The sequence below is a fragment of the Halichoerus grypus genome, chromosome 1 (genome assembly GCF_964656455.1).
Source record: "Halichoerus grypus chromosome 1, mHalGry1.hap1.1, whole genome shotgun sequence".
Taxonomy (NCBI): domain Eukaryota; kingdom Metazoa; phylum Chordata; class Mammalia; order Carnivora; family Phocidae; genus Halichoerus; species Halichoerus grypus.
Genome location: NC_135712.1, coordinates 73,346,430 through 73,373,763, shown reverse-complemented (window position 1 = coordinate 73,373,763; position 27,334 = coordinate 73,346,430). Strand labels below are relative to the sequence as shown.

Here is a 27,334-nt window from a genome sequence, read left to right as displayed (position 1 = left end):
GAGTCGTGGAGGATATAAATGAATCAGGCACAGTCTTTATTTTCAGTGAATTAAAAAGATTAACATGGATATTATAAACACAAGACATCATGATAAGGTGCAAAATGTCGAGCTTTGACTTGACTGTGAGTCGTTACATCCTAACAACAGTTGCTTCTGAGAACTGAACCGTGTACGTTTTGGAGTCCCGCAGAGACTTCAAGCTAAAGGACAGGTGTTCTCGCATGTTAGGAAGCATGCATGTGACTCCAGTATGTGAGATGAATGTGGTTTTGTTAGTTTCAATGCTCCAGGAAGAACCCATGGTAATAATCTGAGCTGGGGTGGAGTTCAAAAGACATAAAGACCACAGTAAAAACTGCAGGTTAAAAAGTCAGTATTCCCCCTTTTAAAAAATGCTGTTTGAGCTGTTATTCCCTTAACTGAGGCTTGGTTCAGGCGAGGGGTGATGACAGGCAAAGAAGACAGTGCGGAGCAGGAGCTCACTATGGATGAGTGGAGAAACCTGGCAAACACCCCCTCCTGCAGCCTCTCTTGTCAAGGCAGAAGTGAATTCGCATGGGAGGCAGCCCACGTCCTCCCCCGGTGGCACGGACATCTGTGCTGCTCAAGCACTTTGTCAGTGGATGGGGTACCCGAGAAGGAAAACCTTAAAAGCCAAACTAGTAACCGCTTTCCCTCAGGCATGATGAACAGGTTTGGGAGAGATGGGCCAGGATGCGTTGGCCAGATGTTTTCCACCAGGCCGTGAGGCACTGCCATTTGTTTTCAACACAGAGACTGGAGCAGCACTCAAGCTGAGGAGGGGCCAGCATGTGAAGCCTGGACTGATTTCTCACATAAACTTTGTGGTTTCATCTTTTTTATCCTTTTGTGTGTGCCTTTCCAGAAAAATGAAAGCACCCAAATTCAAAGGCAAGTGCAAAAAGCCATTCTGAGGAAAGTATAAAGGAGGTTTGCACGGGCCTCCAAAATTACCGCTATTCCTAATGATGATAAATTTTAAGAAGCTAACTCATTTAGTTATGCATTCCACAACCATTCATTGAATGTTCTGATGTATCCAGCTTAGTACTGGGCACGATAATATAGAAATGAATGAGGTACAGTCCTTGTCCTGAAGGGCTTCAACTAGAGCAACAAGTCAATCATGTTTCAAAGGATACAAACGAGAACCTGTGGATCTATGCATCTAAAACTGTACCTCAATGCCCCTCTGGAGTATGTTTTCCCAGGAATAAGCATGCATCAAGGATAGCAAGGGTAAAATGAGCCTAAAAGAGCTGAACCATATCTAATTTTTATGAATCTATGAAATATAAAAGTCAAGAGCTTCTAACCTGAAGTCTTACTAAGCCATCTGCCACTAGAGAAATTTTACATCATGACTTGGATCTTAAAACACTACACTGCATTCACAAATGCATTAGGTCACATGTGTGAGACAAAACATCTGAAGTTCAAATGCCACTGCCTTTTGGTTGTATCAAGTAGGCACTTTGTGTAACTGTCCAAGAGTTTAAACTTCCTCCACACCTGGTGCTCCAGCTTACCCTCCATAACTCCCACCTGAAAAGCTTCCTACCAACTGGGCTATTGGGCTCCTGCACTCTCCAGTTAAAACCCCATTTCTAAACATGGCTCTCCACTTCCCCCACCTGGAATATTCTCCCACCTCCTTCCTATTTACATACATCCTGTCCATCCTTCAAGTTCCAACTCCCCTGCTGAAATCTTCCTTCCTGGCTTAAGTCATCAACCTGAACTGCTAGAACAATTACCATATTGTTTGGGCATTAATGTATTAAAACTAATTTGTTGAGCACTTCTCAGTTATCAGGCAGAAGATTCTCCATTTTGTGACTATATTTCTATCTATCTGGACCTTTACTGGGATGTGAATCCTCCAGGGCAAAGATTTGTCTCATCCTTCATCCATCACATTTCCAAGCACAATATTTAAGAAGTTCCATGAGTTGCGTTGATGATAGAAACCATGATCTAGGGAGAGGGTCCTGGGCACTCTCATTTTGTAGTTACCTTGATATGAACCAAAGTTAAGATAGTAGAGAGAGTAAGGAAAGGGCTTGGAGAGAGTCTTCGAAAGACAGATCAGGAAAACACAATGCCTGCTTGGCTATGGGCAAAGAAGGGAAAGAGTTCAAAGCGCTCTGAGGTTCTCAGGGCTCGGAGGACCAGAGAACACGGGAATTAGGAAAAGGAGCTGCTCTAGAGGCAGGGGAGGTGCTGATGTTTAGGGTGTGGAAGGACACAGGTACATGCACCCCGGGATCAGGGAGATGTGTCAAGCTGTCTCGCTGCTATACAACCAGACACGGACATGGAATTTCAAGACTGGCACCTTTAGGTGAGTGATTCCTGCTAGTAATTGCCCATTCAGATGCACAGATGCACCAAGGGACATGCTGGAGAACTTCATGATCATCCTTTTTGAATAAATCTCAAGTTTTGGTGATGTCTTTCAGACCACTGGCCATGAAGATAGACTGAAGTTACCCAGCAGCATTATAGGAAGCTACAGGTGAATAAGATTTGTGAACAAAATATAAAACCTAATGTTTTGTTCTTAGGTACATTTCAAATATGAGTAGAGACAAAATCAGCAATGAGAATCGAGGCGAGGTGAGGGAGGTACTGAGAAAATCAGGTCTTTAATTCCTTCCCCTTCCCTCGAATGTAGTCTTTCATGTGATCATTTTGGATATTCGCCGACTTGTATCTTGGAGAGGTAACACTATTTGGGGAGCTATCTGATGCAGTGTTCCCTTTGTGCTTCCTCACCCACCCCAATCCCAGTGAGGAAGTTTCCACTATGCACCCAACATACAAAATAAGGGAGAGGAGAAGGAAGATATGCAATTGGTTTTTAAATATCAACTCCACCTTTCAACTATCCACATGACTTCGCCTTTCATCCTGTAAGCCTCAGCAAAAGTCACTTTTTGGGTGGCTTTTACCAGCATTCCCAAGCAGCACGAATGGCCCCTTCACTGGTGCTCTGGTAGCACTTTACCCATACCTCTGTTGTGAAATTTATCGCTTTAAATTATGGTTGAGTTCTGTCCAAAGTCAGATAATGATCTCATCGGTCATGAGGGTGGAAAGGGAAGAGGTGGCTTACTTTATGAGCTGAGGCACGCACTCGATGTTGGCGGTTTTTGAGGTGAAATGGGAGGCCACAGACGCCTCCTGCTCTGACAGCGAAATGCCCGCGTGAGCCATCTTCAAAGCCTACAATGATAAATCCATGTTACACCCAGGACTCCTCGGGCCAGGCTCTAACTCTTCAAACACCATGAGGCTATTCTTCACATTGTCGAGTTTATAACACTGTAGCCTTCCAGCCCCAGGTCTGTGCTTATGCTGTCCCTCCACCTGGAGTACCCTCCCTCTCCTAATCCAAGAAGTCATTAACTAAGGAGGCAGCAGATAAACAATGATCCTGAGGTAGAAGAGTGGTGGGTGTGTTCTTGTGTGTGTGCATTGGTTGTGGGGATGTAGATGTCGTAAGAAAATGGAAGCACTCATTCAAGAAGTCTATGAAAAAGGTGACAGCATTTGGGTGGACATTTGTGGGGGGCCTCCCCTATCACAATTCTTACCACTCAGCAGGCCATCTTCATGAACAAAAGGAAAAGATATCTAATCCCCACTTTTCCTGGGTGGCCTGATCTAGCCAACCAGCTAACTGCTGGGATGAAGTACGGGGCGTAAAGCATCTTCACTGGAGACAGGGACCAGATCATACACATCATAGATCATTCCAGACCATGTGTTGCCTCACTAAAATAAAGGCTGATTCATTCTCATCAAGACTGGAAGCAGCCCAGAGAGTGCACAGAGCAGACAGTGGCTAATTAACAGACCAGCAAGTTCTTAATCCTACAAGAATTGTATGAGCATAAAATGGGATTTTGTACTTCTGTGGTTCTGTAGTACTGCAAAGTATCTTGTTACCATGAAATTCCTGTTCGATAAGTATTAGAATATTTGCTTTTTCCTCTTTTCTTCCTTAGTATTTTGTTTCTCTATTACATATTTTAAGACCATCTACTTTATGTTTGGGTTAATATTATGCAAGATTCTTTCCCCAACCAGATAATGAATTTTAGGGAGGCAGAGACTATGTCCTTTTTAACACTTATTAGTTCTTTTGTTCTAAATTCTACGTAACTATGGGAATGGGTACTCATTTTAGGTTTTGAAGAGCAGACTAACAACTGGCTTCTCATGAAGCGTAAGGTAGAAAAATTTATAATAGATCTTTAAGTGTGAGCACAGTTTTTCACAGAACTTTGAAGAAAATATGTAAAAAGAAAGTAAAACAACTACCTAGATCTTAAGTATCTAATAGGCTTTGGAAATACAAAGCAATTTTCTTCAGTTTTGTACTGAAAATATTTTCTTATGTACACAAATCTTCAAGGTAGGCTACTGTTTCAACGTATCTTCAAAACTCAGAATCTAAAACATGTGCTGCCTTCTACCCTGTATGGGAAGTAATCTGCTGAGAATCATTAATTTAGGCTTGTTACAGTTTGTAATAGCCAAATAATTTGGTCTATGATTTCACTGATGGTAAGAATTTGGGGTTAAAGCCAACTTTTAGAAACTAACCCTGCAGAAGTTTAGCAGGAAAAAAATGCAGTTTATACATAATTCAAAACTTTAAATCATCCATTTCAAATGTTTTTTTTTCACTAAGCCTTTACCAAGTTGTGTGACTTCAGGCAAAATAAATAAATAAATAAAAAGAAAAAGAAAAGAAAAGAAAAGAAAAAGAAAAAAGAATTCACCTCCCTGATTTCCACTTTTATTTGATAACATGAGAGATTTAAACCAGCTCATCTTGTAAAGTCCCTTCTGGGTCTGAACTACAGGAGTCTAAGTAGTCTCCTTGTCCTTTTTATCCTAGGAGTTGTCAGAAAACAGCGGAAGTGGCTCATCTGGCTTTACACCTCTCAGCATTCAGCCAACACTCGGGTGTGGGGAATGTAAACAGCAAATTGATGAAGTGATTGTTGGCAGAGGGGTGAAGAGACAGACCCCGGGGAACCGTGGGGTCCTCAAAAGGGACAGCAGGGAACCACCTCCGTTGGTTGAAGTCATTTCTACTCACCCCACAGTCATTAGCCCCATCTCCACACATGGCCACATAGTAACTGTAAGGGAAACCATGAGAAAAATTAATGCCTTAATGCCTCACTTGGATAATTTTCATCACAAGCAACTCACATGCAGTGTGTGTGTGTGTGTGTGTGTGTGTGTGTGTGTGTGTGTTTTGAACACACGTGGAATCAGGCTGATGGAAAATGACTTGGAGAGATATATTCCTGGAGGAATAAGGCCATTGTATTATTTAAATTGTTTCAATCACATAGAAAGGGTAGTGATTCTGCCAAAGACGTTCACCAAGATGATTATACATTTCGAAAGAAATCCTGGGTGATTGTATCGACTATGGCTAAGCTTCAGAGCATACAGCCATAATCACACACTTCCTACCCCTAGCGCACGGATACAACCTAATCCATCTGTGATTTGGTGGCTGACACCATTGAAAGTTTAGAGTTTAGACACTAGGAGGAGAAACGCGTGGGAAATGGTTGAACAGATAGAACCAGAGATATAGACACATAATCTTGATGCACCCTGGAGTGATATGAGATAATGTGCTGTACTGGTTTGATGCGCAAACACAACAATATAAATAGAAGAGTAAATATAAAGCTGTTGCAAAAGAAAAGGAATTTCTGATGCAGGACACACTCTGTCTTCTCTTATAGGTAAATAATACATTGCAGGTATTGATTAATGGCAATACTATTAAAGGCTCAGAGACAATTTGCCAAAAACACACAAAACAACAAAATCAATATAGGCAAAAAATGCAGTTCTCAGACAATTTCCTTATTATTAGTTGGCACATAAGAAATGGTCATTTTTATAAGTTGAAAATTGTCAAATGTAAACAAACTCATGAGGTTCGACCTAATATTTGGCTGCTAGACATGAAGATCCCCCTATGAACATTTCATGTGCTCACGTGTGTGTCATGACTACACACATTTGCTGAAGTGGCTTCCTTTCTTCAAGCTTGAAGCACCTATTTAGTCTTTACAGCACACAAAGAATCTTACATCTTCTAGTGTTTCCTGAATGCAGGCAAGAACTTGGACAACCTTATGTGCATTGCCAGTGATAAAGGCAGAAGGAGTAAGATGGGGAAATTGAGAAGACAGTTCATTCTGAGGTAGCATCTATCTTCCTGAATTGATTTTTCTTTAAGGGAATATAGCTTTTCAAAAGTAAGCATATAAATTGACAAAATTTCTTAGACATTTGAGAAGGGTAAAATTACTTTCTTCAGCCACTATCATATAATGACCATGTAAGTAAAATAGTCATTTTAGACACTGGTTACTAACCCAGCCTCAATGCATTATGGGAGTTGATAGGCAGTTTCTTAAAACTTCTCTAAGAATGCTTTGGCAACAAAAAATAATAGTGAAAGTCAGTCTCCTGATTTTACCTACTACTTCTCGGCAATTATGTGAAGTTTCACTGTTCTCCTTTCCTTTTCACTTTCCAGAAATCTGTAGCCCAGAAATTGTAACATTCCCAGAAAGTTATAGGTAGGTCTGGTCTCAAGAACTATTTCATTCTGATGTGACTCAGTCATCTATACTTTTTAAAGGACATAAGAAAGGACTTTTTTTTTTTTTTTTTTGGCCTCCATACCCAAACCCAAGCAGGGTCAGATAAAGTGAAAATATCACTCCACCTCTTTCCTAGAAGACCTGAAATCATTCACATATCTTCTAATGGACCAACCTTAAGTAATTCCAGATGACGACTCACACGCTTCCCCATTTTTCCTGTTCTGAACTACACAAGCCCCTATTTTTTCTATTCTCCACATTCAAGCCGAGAATCTTCCTCTAAGTTATGCTGTAGAGGCCACAGAAGGAATGCTGTCTGGGGTAGACAGCTCCCAAAATGGAAGCTCTCTGTGATTGCCACTTCTTGGTATTCATAATGTTGTATAAAGCACTTCCTTGAGTGGGGGCTGGACCTAGTGACTTGTTTCTCATAAAAATAATTTAGCAAAAGTAATGGGATATCACTTCTAAGATGAGGATATAAAAAATACTGATCTCTCTCTCTCTCACTCTATCTCTTTTTGCTTGCTCACTCTTGTGGAAGCTAGCTACCACACTGTGAACTGCCTTATGAAATGACCTATGTAGCAAGGAACTGTGGGTGGCTTCTGTCCAACAGCCAATGGAAAACTGGGACTCTTAGCCCAACCACCCACAGGATCTAAATCCTGTCAACAATATGCAAGAGAGGCTGGTGGCAGGTCCCTCCAACTCCAGCACTGAGGGAGCTGCAGTCCTGAGAGACACCTGATGGCAGCCTTGTGAGAGACCCGGAGCCAGAAGACTCCATTCAGCACACCTGGATTTCTGACCCATAGAAATGAAAAATAATAAATAGTGTTATTCTAAGCTACTAAATCTGGAGGTAATTTGTTACACAGCAATAGATAACGAATACACTCTCCTCTTTCAAGCAATAATACTTACTTTAATTTTTGAAATTCTTCAACAAGACTAGATTTCTGTCCAGGAGACATTCTTGCAAAAATGGTTCCATTCACCAGAATCTAAAGAGAAAAACAACTATTACAATAAGGTTAGGATGAAGTACACTTTTTAAATAAAAGAACAGCCCTGAAAATCATTCCTGGCCACTGTTTGAATATAGCCTTGGGCAGTATGTCATTAGCCCAAATGTCAGGACAGGGAGAACAGGGACTCGGTGCTTTACTATTCAACTTTCACTTTCATCCCCCATCACAACGTTATGACTTCCTTCCAGGCCATTTTTCTGAGATGGGATAACCTTGAGTTAATAACTGGAAAGCAGCAGAGCATATAGGACAAAAATGCTTAAGGAAATATAGTTCTTTTTACTAAACACCATCTCCACAATTGCAGCATAGGTAAAGGAAAAGAAACAGATGAAGAGTGGAGAACCAAGGTTCTATTCTCAGCTCTGGTCCAACTAGCTGGGCAAACCTTCCACAAGGGACCTTACCTCTCTGAATCTCAGCTGCCCCAACTCCTCAAGGAGGAACTGCACTAACAGCTTTCTAGAAGCCTCTGGGGTCGAGATTCAATGGTCCTTGACTGGTAAGGCAACAGAATTTTCAAGAAACTGCTTACAGATGGTTGCTGCCCTCAGCTTGTGCTCCACTTATCTCCTTCACACTGACAGTACAACCCTGCACGGCACTATTTTTAAATAGACACGCAGAGGACAAGATAACAAATGATTTTGAAAATAAACCATGGGCTTTTGTTTCCTGCTGCTGTAATTTAAGAATCCAGACAGGACGGGGAATAGAGCTCAGCCTGACATTGAGTTGGTGGCTTTCAGAGAGGCTGACCCACAAAACAGGCAGCGCATTTGGAACTATTTGGAGATACTCCTTGCTGGGGAGGGAGAGATGGAAGAAGGCTGAGATTGGGCTGGCCATGAGGGCGAGGAGCTGGCCCAGAGCTCAGACTCTGAAGAAGGGGTCATGCACATATGCAGGACCAGGTAGGGCTAGAGAACTTCTGAAGGAGCAGTGCCCCTTTGGGGATGTTTATTCCCCAAATCTGAGATAACCTCACTGATCATCACCTTCACTTCTCTCTTCTTTTTTGACTCACTAATTTGAGAGCAAAACAAAACATTTCATTTCACCAGTACTTACTTTTGGAAGCAAGCTGTTGAAATGCTGAAATATCACTTGGTATGATTTCCCACTCATTGCAAAATGGTAACAGCTCCCTCTTGCTCCATCAGGCACTGAACTGTTCCCAATGTTAAGGTAGGTTTCCTAAATTTAAAAGGGCATAGTTTCCACATGGGTTCTCAAGGAATGTCTCTGCTTTCCTGTGTTTTATGGAAGGAAGTGTGTTTAAATTACATAACGGTGGGAAGGCCAGCAAATACATAATGTGTAATTTGTCCATGGAACTTAGACTCAGATAAAGAAGACACTCCCAATGTCCTCCCCAAATTATATGAACATATGAGACATTGACAACATAATGCTTGGGATCTTGTCCTAGGAGATAATACATGTGATATTAGTCTACTAAGGAAATCCTTCCAAGGTACCAGTTAATGATTCCAAGGAAGAGTAGAAAACATTCTTTCCTTCTCTTTCTTCTCTTCTTCATGCAGACTTTTATTTCCTAAGATCTTTTACCATTCGTTCATTCATTCATTCACACATCATGCCCCAATTTCTTCCCTGTAAAATAGGCAGACTCCTTCTTTGGAGCCTAACTCCTTATAGCATTTGCCTTCTCCCCACCTCAACAGGTGACACGTTCCCTCACGGTGCCCAGCTCCTCTTGCATACCTTATGTGCCATTGCACCAGTTCGACTCCTTTGCTGAAACCCTTTCTCTCCTGCCCTCCACCTATCAGTGTGTCCCATCACTGCATTCTAGCCCCCCCAGTCAGCCCCAAGAAAGAGCCCCAGTGAATGCACATGCACTCATCGTGCCAACAGCTGATCACGTTTTTTCATGCAACATTTCTCAGAGGTCCTTACATTAGTGTAAGACTCTGAGTTCAAATAGTGTAAAAGGTGAGAAATTTTTTTCATTAGAAGGATCCATCTGAGGGAAAACATTGTTTTGGGAAGAAAAATATTTTGATGTGCTGAATTGGGAGGCAAAGCAATACACCCCTCCCTTTCCATCCCTCATTGCAAAACAGCCAACAAAAGATATGCTTAAAGCATTCCACATGAGGTAAGGACAGAATTCCTTTTGTTCTCACTGGAAAGCTGGAGAAGGAAAGTGTGGTGGGAGGGAGCCAGAGAGGACGGGAAAGCCTGAGACTGTGATGTGACTTCTCCCAGCAACAACCAAAAATTCAGTAAAGGTATTACACAGGTGAATGGGTAGTGTGAGTGGACTGTTTGTTAAAAATTAGTGAAGACCTGAGTTTTATCACATAATGTAATTGAGGCAACATGCATTAACACAGAAGCAAGTGAGTTTGCAAGGAAATAAGCACCAGAAATCTGCTGAAAACATAGAGAGCTGCCATCTTTTACAGCCAATGCAATGGGGTTTGAGCCAAGTAGGGGCAAAGTCACTCTGTACAGTTGTGCAGTTTGTATACTGAACAAGGCCTACTCTACACTTAACAATCCAAGGGGCTGGTCAGTCTTGTGGAAGGGAGCATTTTTGTAATTTACCACTTGGAGGACCATCTCCTTGAACTCACATATAGGCAGAGGTGCTACATTTAGTGATGGGATGTCAGGCTGCAACTCATTTTCTTCACAAAATCATAGGAAGCTTGCTATCTAGAGAAGCCCAACACCTGTTAACTTCATGTCATGGGCACAGCACAATCTAAATACCCATGGATCTGGGTGCAATCAGACAGACTTAAATTTTATTTCCTGCTCTGCAACTTGCCAGTTGTGTGTTTTGGGTAAGCTTACCTTGCTGGGCCTCAGTTTTCTCATTTGCGAAATGAACAGTTTGTCAACTGTATAGGCTAACTGTGAAAATCAAATGGGAAATACGGGTGTAAATCATTGGTTCTCAGCCATGACTGCATATCAGAATCTTGGAGAGAAAAGGGCTAGTGCAAGCTCCTAGCCCAGAGATTTGGATTTAATCAATGAAGCCTTGACACTGGAAGCTTAAAAACTCTTCCAGGTGATTTTTTTGCACAGCCAGGGCTGAGAAGTACTGGTGGAAATGCTAAATGCTTTGCAAACTGCAGAACTCTGGACAGCTGTGAGGGGTTTTGACCGTGGTGACTTCTAATGCTGAGAGAAGGCTGCTGGGACCAGGGCTATATGCCATCAGCGCAGGCCACCAAGGGGCTTTCTAACATTTGCTCACACTCTTCTCCAGTCCATTCTCTTGGTTCTCGACCAGCTGCCAAGTCACAGAGGCAGGAACAAAATTTTCTGGTTCATTGGCTTCGACAAGGATCACTTGGCTTCCACTAGGAATCATTTCAGAATTCTTTGCCACAGTAATGGCTGTTTGAAGGTTGTCACCTAGATGACAAAGAGAGTCAGCTTGTTTTCTGTATAAATCTCTCAGCAGCCAGAACTGAGCTCTGCCTCTTCTGAGTGGCCATACCACATTGCTGGTGCTGTTTGGGGGCATTTCCCTCTATCTGCCTTATTTTATAACCATTTGGTGGGTGGAACCTCTTGCCTAAGCCTGTCTGTCCCTAGTGATCAAAATCTATGTCTGTATCTCCCTCCCACAATAGCATCATGTCCTGAACATTGCATATTTCCAAAATAAGCACGAATGAAGAAAGACATGGTTAAGCACTTTATGACAGATCTTCAGGAGACTGACAGCCCTGAGCAGTGAAGGTAACATAGGCCCACTCTCATAACATGGAACCATCCTTGGAACATGGATTATCATCAAGCAGAGAACAGAACACTGAAAGCTGAGCCATGCTTGCGTTGGATCAGCATATGCCATGCCTGCCCCACAGACCTGAAGGACAATCCAGTAGAGTCTTTACACCCTTTCCACAGAAGTCTCACTGAGGTTCCTGATGAGCACATATCTATTCTTGTGTTTAAACATTTATGGTGAGCTGACTGGCACTGTGCCAAGCCTGGGTAGGGAGAGGGGACATTAGACATAGAGAATGAAGTATGATCCCTGCTACCAAAGCTTATGGTCATATTAGGGCTGCTGCTCATGTGCCAGGGTAATGGGAGCCCAAGGTAACAAATGACAGCTAAGCATTTTTCCTTTTCTCTCAGCCACATGAACCCACTCAGCTCACATGGTCTTTTCTGATTCCTGGGATACATTGAATGTGTCAAGCCTCCAGAAACACGCACCAGTAATCATCACCGTCCTGATGTGGGCTTCACTCAGTTCCTTCAAGACTGGTTTGGTTTCCTTTTTCAAGCGATTCTCCATTATGAGAAGTCCCAGAAATGTCATCTCTGACTCTGCCTTCTCTCTTTGGATTCAGGAGAAAATCAATTTTAAAACTTATTTATGTAGTCTTGACAGTTGAACTTTATTTTTTCCTTTTAAAAAAATTTCTAAGTTTTATCAACATAATACATGCATATGTTTTAAAAATCAGAAAGAACTCAAAGCTTATGATGAAAACCAATAGTCCCTATCTCCACACCCCCTCACCCCTTCTCCTTCCCAGAGGCAACCACTTCTATATCTTTTGGCAACTTCTCCCAGTTTCAACTCCATTTTTAAAAACAATGTGCTTATCTACCAATTCTTCTGTTGGTTTTTAAAACTTTTGTTAATCTCATATATATATATATATATATAGTTTCAAAGACCTTTTTTTGATCTTGTAATCATTTTAGTTAGACATTGATTAAGTATGTACTGCATATGAGATACCATGGTAATAGTCGGATATGGAATCATTCATTTCAACCTCCATCCGTAACCTCCAGAAAATACATGACATCAACCAAGCATTTGAAAAGTGTTCAGAATTTGAAATTGGAAGCTTCCTGTCTAACTGGGTTACATTCATTATGGGGACCCTCTCCTCAGGAATGAAGTAAATGTCAGGTGACTTTTTAAAAAGTAAATGTGGGGGCTAAGATCTCCTTCTTAATCTCACATTGTTTCTTTTTCTGTCCAGAGAGGAGTTAAGATTGCAGAAGGAGAGGGAGACCTAGGGATCTAACCTTGCTGTGTTCTGTCAATCAACCCCGATGTTGGGTCCCGTACCACCTCCATCTTCCACAATATGTGACAGAGCTGAGTCTCAGCCTCTCAGGTTCCACAAGGTGAAGCAACTTCCCTCTCCCGCCATCTCTCTCTCTGACAGGGTGTAGACTATGCTTTTTCCATCTGCTGATTCAGTTGCCACTCCCCCCCCCCCACTTCCTTCACATTTTAGGGAAACACAGAAATCTCTCATCTGCACTTATCGCTTGTCTAGTTTTCTTTGATATTGTTTCTTTTCTATCGTGTTGGTGAAACTTGGGAGAAAGAGGAAATAAACACATGGTCAGTAAGCCTTCTTTAGGAGAAAGATCAGAGATGGATTTCTTGGTGAAAAATATAACTCAAACTTAGATGGGAACATGGTAAAGAAACTTCTCTCCGGGGGCACTTGGGTGGCTCAGTTGGTTAAGTGGCTGCCTTCGGCTCAGGTCATGATCCCAGGGTCCTGGGATCGAGCCCCACATTGGGCTCCATGCTCAGCGGGAAGCCTGCTTCTCTCTCTCCCACTCCCCCTACTTGTGTTCCCTCTCTCTGTCAAATAAATAAATAAAATCTTAAAAAAAAAAAAAAGAAACTTCTCTCTGGAGTAGAGAACAATTTACCAAATCTTCATTCAAAAGTCCATTCACCAAATAACTACTCTGTTTTAGACCTTATAGTAGGCACTTCAGTGAATACTCAAATAATTAGATATGAATCCTGCCTTAGTGATCTCAGAGAATATTATAAAAGAAGATATACCTAATACAGATTGTGTTAAATTCCCATCATTTAACTTCATGAGTTTCTATTATAAATTGGACTAATATTTTCTAATTGGCTAGAACTAAAAGAAAGATCCAGACATCTTCTCACCAGTTTATTCTGGTTTTGGTCTCTATTTTACCACTCTTCCCCTCTTTCACCAATTCAGGCACTTAGGTCTTTTGCTACTCTGCAACATTCCCAGCAAAATCCTGTGTCAGGACCCTTGTGTCCACTCTTCCTACTGCCTGCAATGTTCTTCCTCTGGATATCCACATGCTTTGCTCCCTTATTTTATGCATTTCTCTGTTCAAATGTTACCTCCTGACAAGACTCACTGATCAGTCCATGTAAAATGGCATTATTATCTATCTCCCCCAGTTAGGATATAAGCTTCTGAGGGCAAAGATTTTATTTTATTCAATTTTGAATCTTCAGTGTCTTGAAGAGCATCTCACACAGAGTCAAGCTCAATAGAAATTTGCTAAACCAATGAAAGAGGGAATTTTGATAAAGTATTTCTGTTTTCTAGTTTGTTGTTTTTTTTTTTTTTTTTTCTAAAAAAAAGGAAACTCTTCTACTTCCCTTTTATGATACCAGTCTTTAAAGGAGTTTTTGATTCTCCTGATTGGGAAACTTTGCTGAATATAATTTGATTGTGCTAACACTCAAAACACTTTTCCTTTTCTCTGTTTGAAAATAGCAAATAAATTTTAAGAAGCATAATAGGAGGTTGATATTCTCTATGAAAATCTGAGATGGTTGGTAATCTAGTACATTGTATCATCACTTTCTTATTTTGTTATATTTATAATAATGGCTATCTCTCTAGTGACTTTTAAATGAGAGCATCACAACTGTACTAGTATATGGCAGCTGGGTGGTGACTAGCCTTGTCTAGCTACATAAATATTTTTCTTCATACATAACCCTAGCTTTTCTTATTAAAATTTTTTTGTCTTGAAGTTATAAAATCCTGTGTGTTATGGGTCTTCATGCTTGCTTAAGAATAGCTAACACCTTGAATATTAAATCTGAGAGTGCCATTCATTTATTTCAAAATGATCTTTGTGATTCTATTTAGAAGATTAAAATGTCGTGGCTGAAAGGTTCCTTAAAGATCATCCAATCCTACACTTTAGAGATGAGGGAAATAGACACAGTGTAAGGAAGGAACAATGATTCCATTAGAGCTGAGGGACAGAGGTTGTAAATAGTTACACTGAACCAAGGATATCCACATCTTATGCAAAGGTGCTAATTATATATAAATGAGCGTCTCTCTATCAGCAACACAAAATCAAAGATGATAATGCATAGATAATTTGTTAGTCAATGTTCCACATTATTTCACTATTCCTTGTCTTAGACAATTCAAAAATAACCTTTAAAAACTGAGAAACATTTAAAAAAAAGAATCTGCAGATTATCCTCTAATGAGGACAACTTATACCCTTAATGTAATGAAGAACACTGAATTCTATTTCATATAACTCAACTTGCACTCACTACCTCTCCAGATCTGAGGGAGGTGTACTATTGAGCCCTGAAAGAATCCAGGTCTGAAGGATGCAGGAAGTCTGTCACAGTGCCCATTGTCTCCTTCTTTTAAGGAGATAGGACCCCCAGTCAGTCAGCCACATAATGTTCCAAGGCTGAAGGAGTGTTGGTTATTTTTGATGGGATGATGGAACGCAGGGCAGAGATAGCTCACGGATGTCTGGGAGTCAGAAGATCTGGACTGCCATCCTTGTTCTACCACCAACCAGCATTGTGACCTCAGCAAGTCTTGCCCAGTATGGCTTAGAGTCACCTATTTCCAAATTAGGAGATTGGATGAGATGAGTCTCCATCTCTAGGAGGCTTCCCTGTGATTTGAGCTGTCCTGGCCATCTCCAGCATTCTTTTACCTGATGTACACAGAGCTTACTCTAGTGCCGATTTCTGAGTTCCTTACCGGGCTAATTTCTGTACTTCTGAAAGCTTCTCCATCTTCAAGTCTTTATGGGCAAGGGCAATGACACGGAAGCCTTGTGCTGTATAATTCTTCAGTTTCTGTGGGAAATCCTTGGGTACTATCAAGTGAGAGGAAAGAGGTAAATGTAAGGTCACATTGAAGGCTACCCAGCTCCTAAACAAGACTCTGGGATCCAGTCACTGTCCCTTGTTTTAAAACTCCAAAAAACACTTTAATAGAAAAACTACAGCTCCAGCTAAAAGCCACAAACAACTCCATCAGTGTGCTCTTATTATCCTGACAGAAATGAATGCCAAAGATACACTGGTCATTAACTGGGTGTCAAATCCACTGGTTGGGTTTAGTAAGGACAGGCCTCAGGACTGGGTCTACATGGGTAAAGTGAGGGAAATAGCTGATCCACTAGACCAGGAGTCAGCAAACTACAGGCGAAATCTGGCCCATTGCTTGTTTTTGTAAATAAAGTTTTATTGAAATGCAGCCATGCCCATTTGTTTACCATCTATGGCTGCTTTGGGGCTGAGTGGTTGAGACAGATACCATATGGCCTGCAAAATCTAAAGTATTTTCTACCTGGCTCTTTGCAGAAAAGCTTGCTAATCCCTGCTTTAGATGACAGATGATACAATGCCAACATTTGTGTATTTTGGTATAGTAGTCATAACTAATATTAAAATATTGATAAAATTTTATGGTTTGTAGAATACCTATAAGGGTATTAGAAAGAAGCACAGCATAATGGAAGTATATAGTGTCTTAGGTAGCAAAACACTTGATTTCTAGTCTCCACTCTACTGCCAACTAGATCTCTGACTTTGGGCTTGTTAGTTCTCTCTTCTATACCTCAATTTCCCCATCCATAGAATGAGGGGGTATGGAACTCTATGTTCCCATTTAGCTCAGACTTTCTGTAGTTCTAAAATGTTCCAGGGGGTGGGGATCAAGGAAGATCTTGGCTCTCTCCATTTCTTAAATACAGGGGGAGAAATCACTGCAGTCATTATTAGCATATGTCAAAGATCTAAGGTAAGGACAATAAGAAGAATTGAAAGTGCTACCAGAAGGATGAGAGGTGAGAAGTGACAGGCCGGAATTGTGCAAGACTGTTGAATCACAGATCTGTACCTCTGAAACAAATAATGCAATATATGTTAAGAAGAAAAAAAAAAAAGAAGAAGATAGCAGGATGGGAAGAATGAAGGGGGGGAAATTGGAGGGGGAGACGAACCATGAGAGACTATGGACTCTGAGAAACAAACTGAGGGTTTTAGACGGGAAGGGGGTGGGTGGATGAGTTAGCCTGGTGATGGGTATTAAAGACAGAACGCTCTGCATGGAGCACTGGGTGTTATATGAGCAATGAATCATGGAACACTACATCAAAAACTAATGATGTAATGTATGGTGATTAACATAACAATAAAAAATTTTAAAAAAAAAGAAGAAGTGACAGGCCCAGACCCTCACAATAGAACAGGGGCAATAGTCACCAGTTAAAATTTCAAGAAGATACTTGTATCTGTGAGGGTGAAAAAAAATTAAACAGCAAAATATAGGCCATCAGTCTGTGAAAGATAGAGTGATAGAGGTAATGGGAGCTCTGAGAAAGATCAAAGTCAGAAAAAAGGGGCTGCTTCTAAGGTAAAAATGGCTCTAAGTAGAGGAAGAAGTTAAAGCAATCATCTGCCAAATCTAGAATTGTGTGCACAAGCTGATGGCTATCAGCAATCATAAGGAGAATATAGATGAAAATCAGGAGAAAAAGACCAATTTTATCCAAATGAACTCATTTGAATGCAACAATATTCTTACAAATCTGGGCTGCCGCTTAGAGGGTGCATATGTTTATAAGACTAAAAAACAATACAAATCAGCTGAAAATCTAGCCCAGAAAGATGAAATTGCTGTGAAAATGATCAATTACATTGCTCTAATACCATCTAATTTACTCTAATCACTTTTTTTCCTAAGATATTTATCTTGTCTATATTCTCCTTCCATTGATCTGCACAAGGCCCTTACATGGTGACAGCCCCCAGAGGTGGTGGGCGGAGCCTCGCAGCTGCAAGATAAGTGCGGTATCCAGACCTGTTCCATTGGTTCCCAGTGCATGTTCCTCATTCTTACCCTTCCTGGGGACCCTTACGTCGCTTCCTGTTTTGGCTCCTGATGTTTGCTTCACATCTCCTTCCCTGATACCCCATTGTAGCTGTACTTTTCTGGATGGACCAAAGCCAGATATATACTCTCTGCCTGTCTGCCTTGAAATTCTCACCACTGCCTTATCAGATCTACTGGGCCCACTTCTCGCTCACTGAGAAAATAATCACCTCCACATTCATTGATTTAGACTTGTGTATTTTATGTATTTGGGCTTCTAAAATATTTTACCTCCTGAAAGAGAACAGGGTCAATTAAATGAGTACCTGTTTCAGACTTGCAGAACTTGGCCAGCATCTCCGGGGCACCCTTCATGTAGACATGGAAGTGATTCTCCCCTGCCATCTGAGCAACCACAGACATCCTCTGCAGACTTGAGGAAAATGGAAACTGACGCAAGATGGCTATGGCTTCCACAGGACTCTGTGAGAGCACCAAGAAAGGGGATCATAAGATGCCTGTAAGTGAGATTTATTAGCAGGTGCACACCAATAAACAGGGTTTGCTATGCAATGAACCCAGGGACATCATGAAGTGGTGTATTTGTCATAACATTGATACTTTTCTGCCTGTCTCTAAGGCGATTCTTTCTTCAAGTTGTCTGGTCTGCAAGTCCCTTCCCCATGGCTGCCTAGAGAAATCCTAATTATCTTCCAGGCAAAGTTCACAGGTCACTTCATCAGTGGTGCTTCTGTCTCTCAAAAACAGTATTCACTCCCACCTCTGGACTCCTGCAGCTCTTTCTTCAGCCTTTATTATAGCACTTAGCACATTGTCTTGCACTTATTTGCACCTATATGGATTTTTCTACCCACTCATGTATTCCTCCAACACAGAGCCCAACACATCTAGCTTTGAATTCACTCTATCCGTTAGCACATAGCATAGTGCTCTAGCATACATAGGCACTCTGTGAGTGTTTGTTGAATAAATTAAAGGACAGATTCATGAATAAATTAAGGGATATATTTAGGAATCAAGGAATGAGCAAACTTATGGACACTGTTAGGATAAGGCAAAATAATAGGAATATAAAAATACGTGAAAGTCAGGGGAGATTTACCAGTTTAAAGGAGAAAGAGCCATCTGCTTTAAAAAAGCAAATCATACCCAACTGGCTTTTGGTCCTGGTTTTATTATGATGTTTGAATCTGACATCCCAAATTTGTAGTAGTCTGCATTGCAATCTTCCATTATCTGTTTTGAAATGAAAATGTTCATAAGATTCCTTAGAGAAAAATAATAAGAAAGAAATATCTCTCATTTGCATAGTCCTCGAATCTTTTCAAAGCCCCTTTCACATATTTTCTCTTCTAGGCCAATTATCTGAATACCATCATTCTCAAATTTCTGTTGATTGATTTATATTAAGGACCTTATTGTAGAATGTCAAAAAGCCAGAAATATTGTGACTGTAATTTAAGTAGTAATTGATTCAAGAAATGCTAGCTACAGGCCAATGGCTCTTCCTGAATGGTATGTCTAGTAACTGGACGAGAGTTTAAGTAGAGATATAGTCTCCAATAGAGCTGAGTACATTAGCCCTTAGATAAGTTAGGATTGGGTCTTGAGATAAACATGGGATTATTTCTTATTCTATATCTATGTTACTAACCTAATTGCTTAGCTAGAGAATTAGCAAGTTAGTTGCTAGCAAATTAGAATGCACGTTTGAAAATAGTTTGTACTCTTTGGATGTTACAACAGTATAAATTATACCATCTGAGAAACCAATATTAACTGAAAATACAGGAAAGGCTATCCATTGTACAAATCAGAAAATAGGAGACAACATCTGGCCTCTGCCCTATCACTCTCCTGTTTAATCTTGGGAACATTACTCCATTTCTCCAACTCTCAAATTTCTTCCGAAAAATATTCTGATATCCCTTCTAGCGCTAAAATTCTTAGAGTCTACAAGGACATTTCCCCTCCCCCTTATGTTTAATGAGAGGTTCCTAACCACCAAAGGATATTTAACTGGAGGCTGCTTCTCACCCAGCTTTAAACTCAGCAAATCACCTTGTACTTTCATGCTTTGTTTGGGGTGGATACCACTGTTCTTAAAGACAGTTCTTTTTACAGAGCTAATACTAAAGATGTATGTCCCCACACAAGACCCCAACTTGTATGTTATTTGTACGAACATATCAACACCCCTCGATGGAGAAGAGGCACTGTCAGAACCAGGATCAATGTCACATACAGTAATAATGACCCTAAGCAGATCATCATTGTGTCAACTCAAATGATGCTGCTAAGGACATTATTTGTAAGGATTACACTGATTCTTCCCTCATTAAGATCCAGGAAAGTGATTACTGCTTTGTCTTTATGTCAAAAATTTCTCCATAACAAATGCTCGAATTTTAACTTACTGATATCAGAAATTTCCCTCTTAACCAGGTTTCCTCTTTGATTACTTTGCCTTCTAGAAAGCTACAATTTTCCCACTATACATCTTTAAATTAAATTTTGTGAGATGTATTTCATGTCCCTGCAATCATTTGTTTTCATCCCTTCACCATTCTGTTTAAATGCTGTCCTGTAGTTGATGTATTATTGTCAGTAGCTTTAAAACATTTTTTTTTTAGAACAGAATAATATAATTAATTAAATAGTGAATGACTGAGTGCCCTCCCCTTGTTGGGCACTTTACAATGCAAGCAGCCCCTGTAGTCTCATAGGCTCAGTGCCTACCGCAAGTCTGTGAATGAGGCATCATTATCATAAATGCACACATGAGGTAAGAGACTCAGAGTCTTGGTTCTGGATTTGGGGTCATGTAGCTAGAAAGTGGTGGCGTTGAGAGGTCTGCCCACCATGTCACAACAGCCACCAGGATGGTTTTATACCCTTCAGCTGTCATTCATACTCAGATCAGAAAACTAAACTGGTTGAACTGGGGGACCTTCACTTTGGTGTCTAGACCTATACTATCTAACACAGTAGCTACCAGCCATTTGTGGCTATTTACATTTAAATTAATTAAATTGAATAAAATTGAAAATTCAGTTTCTCAGTTGCATAGCCACATTTCAAGTAGTTGATAGCCACGTGTGTCTAGTGGCTAATATACTGAACAGCACTGCTTTAGGCTACTGTTTCTCTGAGGGTGTTACGAAGATTAATTGTACCATGTTGTGGCCTGTCAAGGTTTTGTGGTCAAGTAGGTTTGGTAAATGGTGCATATCATAGTCACTCTTGAATATTCACAGTGTACCACAATATATTAAAGAAATCCTGTAGTTAAGAAATCAACTTTACTTTCTTAAAATAGCAGTTCCCCAAATTATTTGATCATGGAACACTTTCATGTTGCAATCATTAACAGAGTTCTTTGGAGCAGAGGTTGGGAAATTCAGGCAGAGTCAGACCTTCATTCACATGTTGTTATAAATCTTCTCTGGGTTTCAACCAAACTTAGAAAAGCTTTGCCACTCCCAGTAAGGATCTCTTCAAGTTTTTCTCATTTAGTTGTACCAAGAAACTATCACCTTACCCAGGCAGTGCCCTCAAACATTTTGACGTCCAGTGGGTCTCCCTGGATGGTCCCGTTGAGGAGGACCAGGGAGTGGCAGCTGGCCATGGCAGCACACAGTGGGCTCCATGGCAAAGCCTTGCCTGAGGGAAAGCTGTGGACTTCCTGAAAACTGATAGAGAAGATGATTAATAAGGGAAGGTCTTCAAGAAAATCATTTTACACATTCTGCCCCTTAAATCTTACCAACATAGAGTTTTAATAATACTCAACTCTTAAGATCAAATTCTTCCATAGCTCCCCATGCCCTATATGATAAAGCCTGAGCGCTTGTATATAATCACAGAGACTTCTGTCAGATTATTGCAGCCAGGACCTATGGTGGGAGTAGTAGTGGAAGGCTCAGACTGACACTTGCAAGCTCTGCAGAGTAGGCTCTAGAAAGCCACACCCCCAGGCAAGGGGTCTCTGGGCCAGTGAAGTAGCAGGGATAGGAAGGAAGACTGCCTGCTGGTTTCTTTTTCCTTCAAGTAAAAGCTCACCTCAAATCTGAAATGTTTCTCATAACTCAGCCCTTTGCCCTTTGTCTTATTTCCTGAAACTCCTGTCATGGATTCCTAGCATCTGAATGAAGCTCACTTTCCTCTATGACAGTAGACTGGCTGGGTTTACATTCCCCTTCTCCCATCTTACAGCCAAACAGTAACTGTATCCAGTTTTCTCTATACTCCAAAATCTTACTTGGGGAAAGGGAAGGAGAGGAGGGGTGAAAGCTGCAAACATCCCATTCCCCTTTCACTAGTCTGGCCAATAAAGGGCAAAGCAGTGCCTATCTGGACAAAAGCCTGGCCCAGCCGTCTGAGCAACCAGGAGCTGAACCACATGAGTAGGGTTGAACCCAAGTATCTTCTGCAATGTCGCACTGCCTGTCTGCTGTTATCATGTGCCAGAGCTATGCTTGGCCCCATCACTGTCTTGGGGAGCTCTTGCATGACTTCTTCAATGACAGAGCCTCAGCCATGTTTGGAGCCGAGGTGGAGTATCCAGAGCTTAAGAGCTGAGGGATTTGCACTTAGACTGAGAAGGCAGAGATCAGCCCCACAGAGAAGGGAGCTAGGGCCCTCCCTTCTCTAGCTCCATTCTGGGGTAACGTCTCTGTGATTGCTCTTCCCCCTCCCATGGCCAGCTTTTAGCCCATGTCTATAAAAATTTTAGCCATATATGCTTCAAGATTCTATTTCAAGTGGTATCTCTGTCAGATAGTTTTCCCCATTCTCTTCATTTTCAAAATTAATTTCTACCGTTTATCTACTATGTTATTCTAAAATCCAGGAATGTGTATTATATCAAGCAATCATTATTGTTTCTTCTTCTCCATTCTGTTATGTGTGCCTTAATAGTAGCCCTTTCCACAGCCTGTGTTGTGCATAGAAGGTGGGTGCATTTGTGCCTTTTTTTCCCATGAGATGTGAGCTCCATGAGGGAGGGGACAGAGCTCTTCTTTTCTGGACTACCCCCCCCCGCCAACCACCACCACCACCAGCCCACTAGCCACCAGCAAGTCTTTGCTGTTTTTAATTAAGCACAGTTCTGATTTCACTTTTTGTTCCTCTGTTTTATTCATTCAATTTCTTACTCATCCAACTCATTCTATTTTTCATGTGGAGTTTGAAGGTCTACTTTCCCTGTCTGATTTTGTACTTAGAATTCATTTAATTTAACAAATTAAAATACTTGGGAACTAGTTCTAGTAAATTATTATATATATTTTATGTGACATTCACCCCTCACCACTGGGAGGATGGATCTGAGTAGCATGAAGATAGCCACACCAATCCCACATTCCATCTTCGCTAAAGTGCCTACCGGTTGTCAGCAGTTGGGACGGTCCCCCAGAGGTCCAGCCCATCTTCTGTAAGAGTGCCAGTCTGGAATAAAACAGAATTGGTGTTAACATAAGATTTAGAGCTTTTAATTATATCATGACTTAAACAAAACCCAAGCTCCCAAGAAATTAAAGTAGATCTAGTTGTTCAAAGCCCTTGCTTGTAGACATCAAATTTTAAATCAGAGAAGGGTACCTGAAGGAAAGATTCAGCAAGTGACAAATGATTCCACAAAAGCCTATGTTGATAATTAAATGACTCTAGATACTAGTCATTACAATAAAATGTGAGTATTTTGTTTTTGTGTGTTTATTGTTGTACTTGCTGTTGTTAAACAAGAGGCGTTCAGTGAATGGAAATCCAATAAGAACAAGTGCGAGTTTGACTTTTCAGTTGGCACCTGCTGTCTTTCTAAAGCAGAGCTCAGAATTTTTTCTTTCTTTTCGAGACTATTTAGTTTATAGTCTGCCATCTGGTTCATAGCAATTTTCTAAAATATGGGTGATATGGTGACTGTCCAGATTGATAATGAAATGTTGATAAAGGGCTTTGAAAACTTAGAGAGAAATGAAGTGCTAATAATAAATATTCATTAATGCCCATGAATGGGTTTTATTGTTAGATCAAGAGGGAAATGGTCGGGAGATTTGTTTGCTGTATTATGAGGGAGTATTTGTCACATAATGTAACAGAGAAAGCAACATGAAACTAAGTACTATCACAGCACTTTGAATTTGCTCATTGCTTCAGAGTCCACTATTAATTACCGACCCCAGTGTCTTTATGCAAGAAGCCAACTCCCAGAGTAAGCACGAGGCCCCACTGCTTCAGCGCTGTCAAGGCTGAGCAAAGCACTACCAAGGGCTGGGGTGTATCCCTTTTCATTACTGACTCCCAGGTCTCTGTCATCATTCTTTTAAAAGTCATTTCTGTATTAGACAGTGAATTTTCTAGTCTTCTATCAAATGACATTTCTGTCATTAGAAGACATTAAGTCAGCATAATGCTTTACAATGAAGTGCTTATGATACTTCCCATTTTTACAACTGAATAAACAGGGAAGGGACATTCTCAGGTTAAAGGTGAAATGAGCAGCCTCAAGGTCCAGTGGCCTGCAGGTTGAAGAGAAAGAACCAGAATCCAGCCTGCCTAGACAAATGTTAAATAAATTTTGCAAAATATACAGAAAGGCAAAACCCACACTGGACTTCCAATTAAAGAATGAAGGAATCTTGGTTTCGTTAATTCATTTGGACTTCACAGAAAGCTAACACACTTTGTATGAGTTATTCCTTGAAGAACAACAGCAAAAATCTATTTGCTTCATTTCCCTTCTGCATTTGTAAGGGTCCCAACCTGTGTGTTTAGATTTCAAATCCTCTTGAGTTGTTCCATTTCAAAAAGCGTTAGCAGCTTAATTCAAACTGAAATGTTTTCCTGATGACCAGGTTATATTTTTTAAACATCAATATTTTGAACATGAAAACAGAATTGATACTGTAGCAAAACAGAAATGGGACTGTGTTATTTATCTATGTGAAAGTGATCCTTATACAATAAAACTAGCCATGAACAGAAAGAAAACTAAATTATAGTTGCAGTTGTAAAGGGAGTAAGACAGAGAAAGCAAACTTCTTAGCATAAATACTAGCCCAGGCTTGGGTTGAACTGGATAGAAAAGAGAGAACTTGTTTTATAACAAAGCAATGTAAACTAGAAATATATGAGAACAGATGTACTCAGAAGCCTGGTGGTGAATGTCTTCTAAATGGAAATAACAGTAGATGGGGCTTCAATTAATTGTGGGGTGCTTTATTCCAACAGCATATTGGTAGAGTTTTACAATGTGAAAGCTAGAAAGACACTTAGAGATCATTAGGGTTCAAACTTCTCTTAAAAGGGCACACAGAAACTTAGTGCCAGATCCAGGATTTGACTTCTCATTTTACTGATTCCCAATCCAGAGTTCTTTGCACTATAACATGCTGTCATGCCACTGGGGTTTGGCCAACCATGCTGAGGAGCAGTCCTTCAGTTGTTCTAGCATGTGAGAATGCAGAGGAAAAAACTTTTTATGAGATGTAAAATGAACTCCCTCTGGAAGAATTAGTTTTAGAAACAGATGAATATGTAATGAATGTGTTTTATAAAACTCCCTCTTATATTACAGGCACTAATGAGGCTTCTGGGTAAGTATTGGGAATCCCTCCCAGAAAACTTCCCAGGGGCTGTTCTCTGATCCTAAAACTAAAAGGGAGTTACTGTTAAGTTAACCCTAGTGGTTCCTGACAAGTGGGATTAAGGGCTTTCTTTGCCAAAGGAAACTCGACAAGAATAGAACAGAAATAATCTTAGAGCTGTTCAACTTTCAGCTGGGGGCCAACACTCATCAAGTCTACTCATGGTGTCTCTCCAGCTGGTCCTCTACTCTCCATTCTTGCTCTCCTTGCCTAGGACAACTTCTATCAAATGACATTTCTGTCAGTAGAAGATATTAAGTCAGCATAATGCTTTACAGTGAAGTGCTTCCAATGCTTCCAATTCTTACAACTGAGTAAACAGGGAAGGGACATTCTCAGGTTAGAGGTGAAATGAGCAGCCTCAAGGTCCAGTGGCCTACAGGTTGAAGAGAAAGAACATTCCCAGATAACCTCCTGTTACCTAGTCTTATCTCCCCTCTGTCCCTTCTCACCAATTACCCCAGATTAAATAAATAAAATACACCTATAAAAATGTCACCCATCTTCTTAAAAAATGGTAGGGCTCCCAAGATGTCCATCGACAGATGAATGGATAAAGAAGAAGTGATATATATATACAATGGAATATTATGCAGCCATCAAAAGGAATGAGATCTTGTCATTTGCAACAACGTGGATAGAACTGGAGGGTGTTATGCTGAGCGAAATAAATCAAGCAGAGAAAGACATGTATCACATGACCTCACTGATATGAGGAATTCTTAATCTCAGGAAACAAACTGAGGGTTGCTGGAGTGGGGGGTGGGGTGGGAGGGATGGGGTGGCTGGGTGATAGACACTGGGGAGGGTATGTGCTATGGTGAGCGCTGTGAAGTGCGCAAGACTGTTGAATCACAGATCTGTACCTCTGAAACAAATAATGCAATATATGTTAAGAAAAAAGAAGAAGAAGATAGCAGGAGGGGAAGAATGAAGGGGGGGAAATTGGAGGGGGAGACGAACCATGAGAGACTATGGACTCTGAAAAACAAACTGAGGGTTCTAGAAGGGAGGGGGGTGGGAGGATGGGTTAGCCTGGTGATGGGTATTAAAGAGGGCACGTTCTGCATGGAGCACTGGGTGTTATGCACAAACAATGAATCATGGAACACTACATCAAAAACTAATGATGTAATGTATGGTGATTAACATAACAATAAAAAAATTTTAAAAAAATGGTAGGGCTCCCATTCTCCTTCACAAGTCTCCACTCCTTAGCTTGGCATGTCAGGCCCTGAACAATTGGGCTCACTCCTCTCTTCAGCTACATCCCCTACGGGACAGCCCACAAACTAGCCACACCCCACTGTCCTCTGTCCCCCATGTGCCACAGGCCCTGACATCCTTGTGCTTCTGATTTGCTTGCCTCTGAGCCCAGGGCCCATTCTGTCTACCAACCAAAGTCATAGCTCAAAAGTGACCTCCCACCCGTGGCAGGTAACTTCACCTCAATGCTTTGTTCATACCTCTTTCAGCATGCATTTCACTGCATTATCACTGTCTACACTTCTGTTTTACCTGCTTCCTCAGCTAAGTCATGAGCTTCTGCAGAGCAAGGAACATCTCATTAATGGAGCTCTTGGCCCATGTAGATGAGTTAAAAGGTGGCAAAGCCTTTATCAACTATTCAAATTGAATGAAGTGAAGACATGGAGGAACCCACTGCGTTATAGCAGTTAAATTGGCCTGCCCAAGTGGAGGGCAGGATCTGAATAGCAGGTGACTGAGGCTGAGGACCTCAGTCCTCAGGGCTGAGACTCCGCAGGTCTCCCATAGAAGAGGCACAGGGGGGTCTCAGGACCTGTCCCAGACTAGCAATCCTCTGCATTTGGACATACTTCTCCCCTGCCACTTCCAGGACCCTAAGCACGGGGACACATTCGCTAGTCCGGAGTTTTACTAACCTGGGGATCAAAGGAGAAATGAGGGACTGAGTGCATAAACACAGCCATGGTCCCCTCCCTTCCTTTCCTTAAAAGAAGCAGAGGAGAAGAAGGGAATATGTTCAATTAAGCACAGGACAAAGCACTTTAGGGAAC

The 27,334-nt window shown here is 41.0% G+C and overlaps 1 protein-coding gene across 1 annotated transcript in view; it reads right to left on the bottom strand.

Annotated features, from left to right (window-relative positions):
- Window positions 1-27,334, bottom strand: part of ATP13A5 (ATPase 13A5) — a 111,525-nt gene that overhangs the window by 33,615 nt on the left and 50,576 nt on the right. Inside the window, exons 13-23 of the mRNA XM_036077502.2 lie at window positions 23,036-23,097; window positions 21,191-21,341; window positions 18,799-18,885; window positions 17,955-18,111; window positions 15,508-15,625; window positions 11,933-12,057; window positions 10,956-11,116; window positions 8,789-8,914; window positions 7,611-7,690; window positions 5,141-5,183; window positions 3,143-3,252 (exon numbers count right to left, since the gene is read on the bottom strand). Coding sequence (XP_035933395.2) covers window positions 3,143-3,252; window positions 5,141-5,183; window positions 7,611-7,690; window positions 8,789-8,914; window positions 10,956-11,116; window positions 11,933-12,057; window positions 15,508-15,625; window positions 17,955-18,111; window positions 18,799-18,885; window positions 21,191-21,341; window positions 23,036-23,097 — 1,220 coding nt within the window. The remainder of the gene's footprint in view (window positions 1-3,142; window positions 3,253-5,140; window positions 5,184-7,610; window positions 7,691-8,788; window positions 8,915-10,955; window positions 11,117-11,932; window positions 12,058-15,507; window positions 15,626-17,954; window positions 18,112-18,798; window positions 18,886-21,190; window positions 21,342-23,035; window positions 23,098-27,334) is intronic.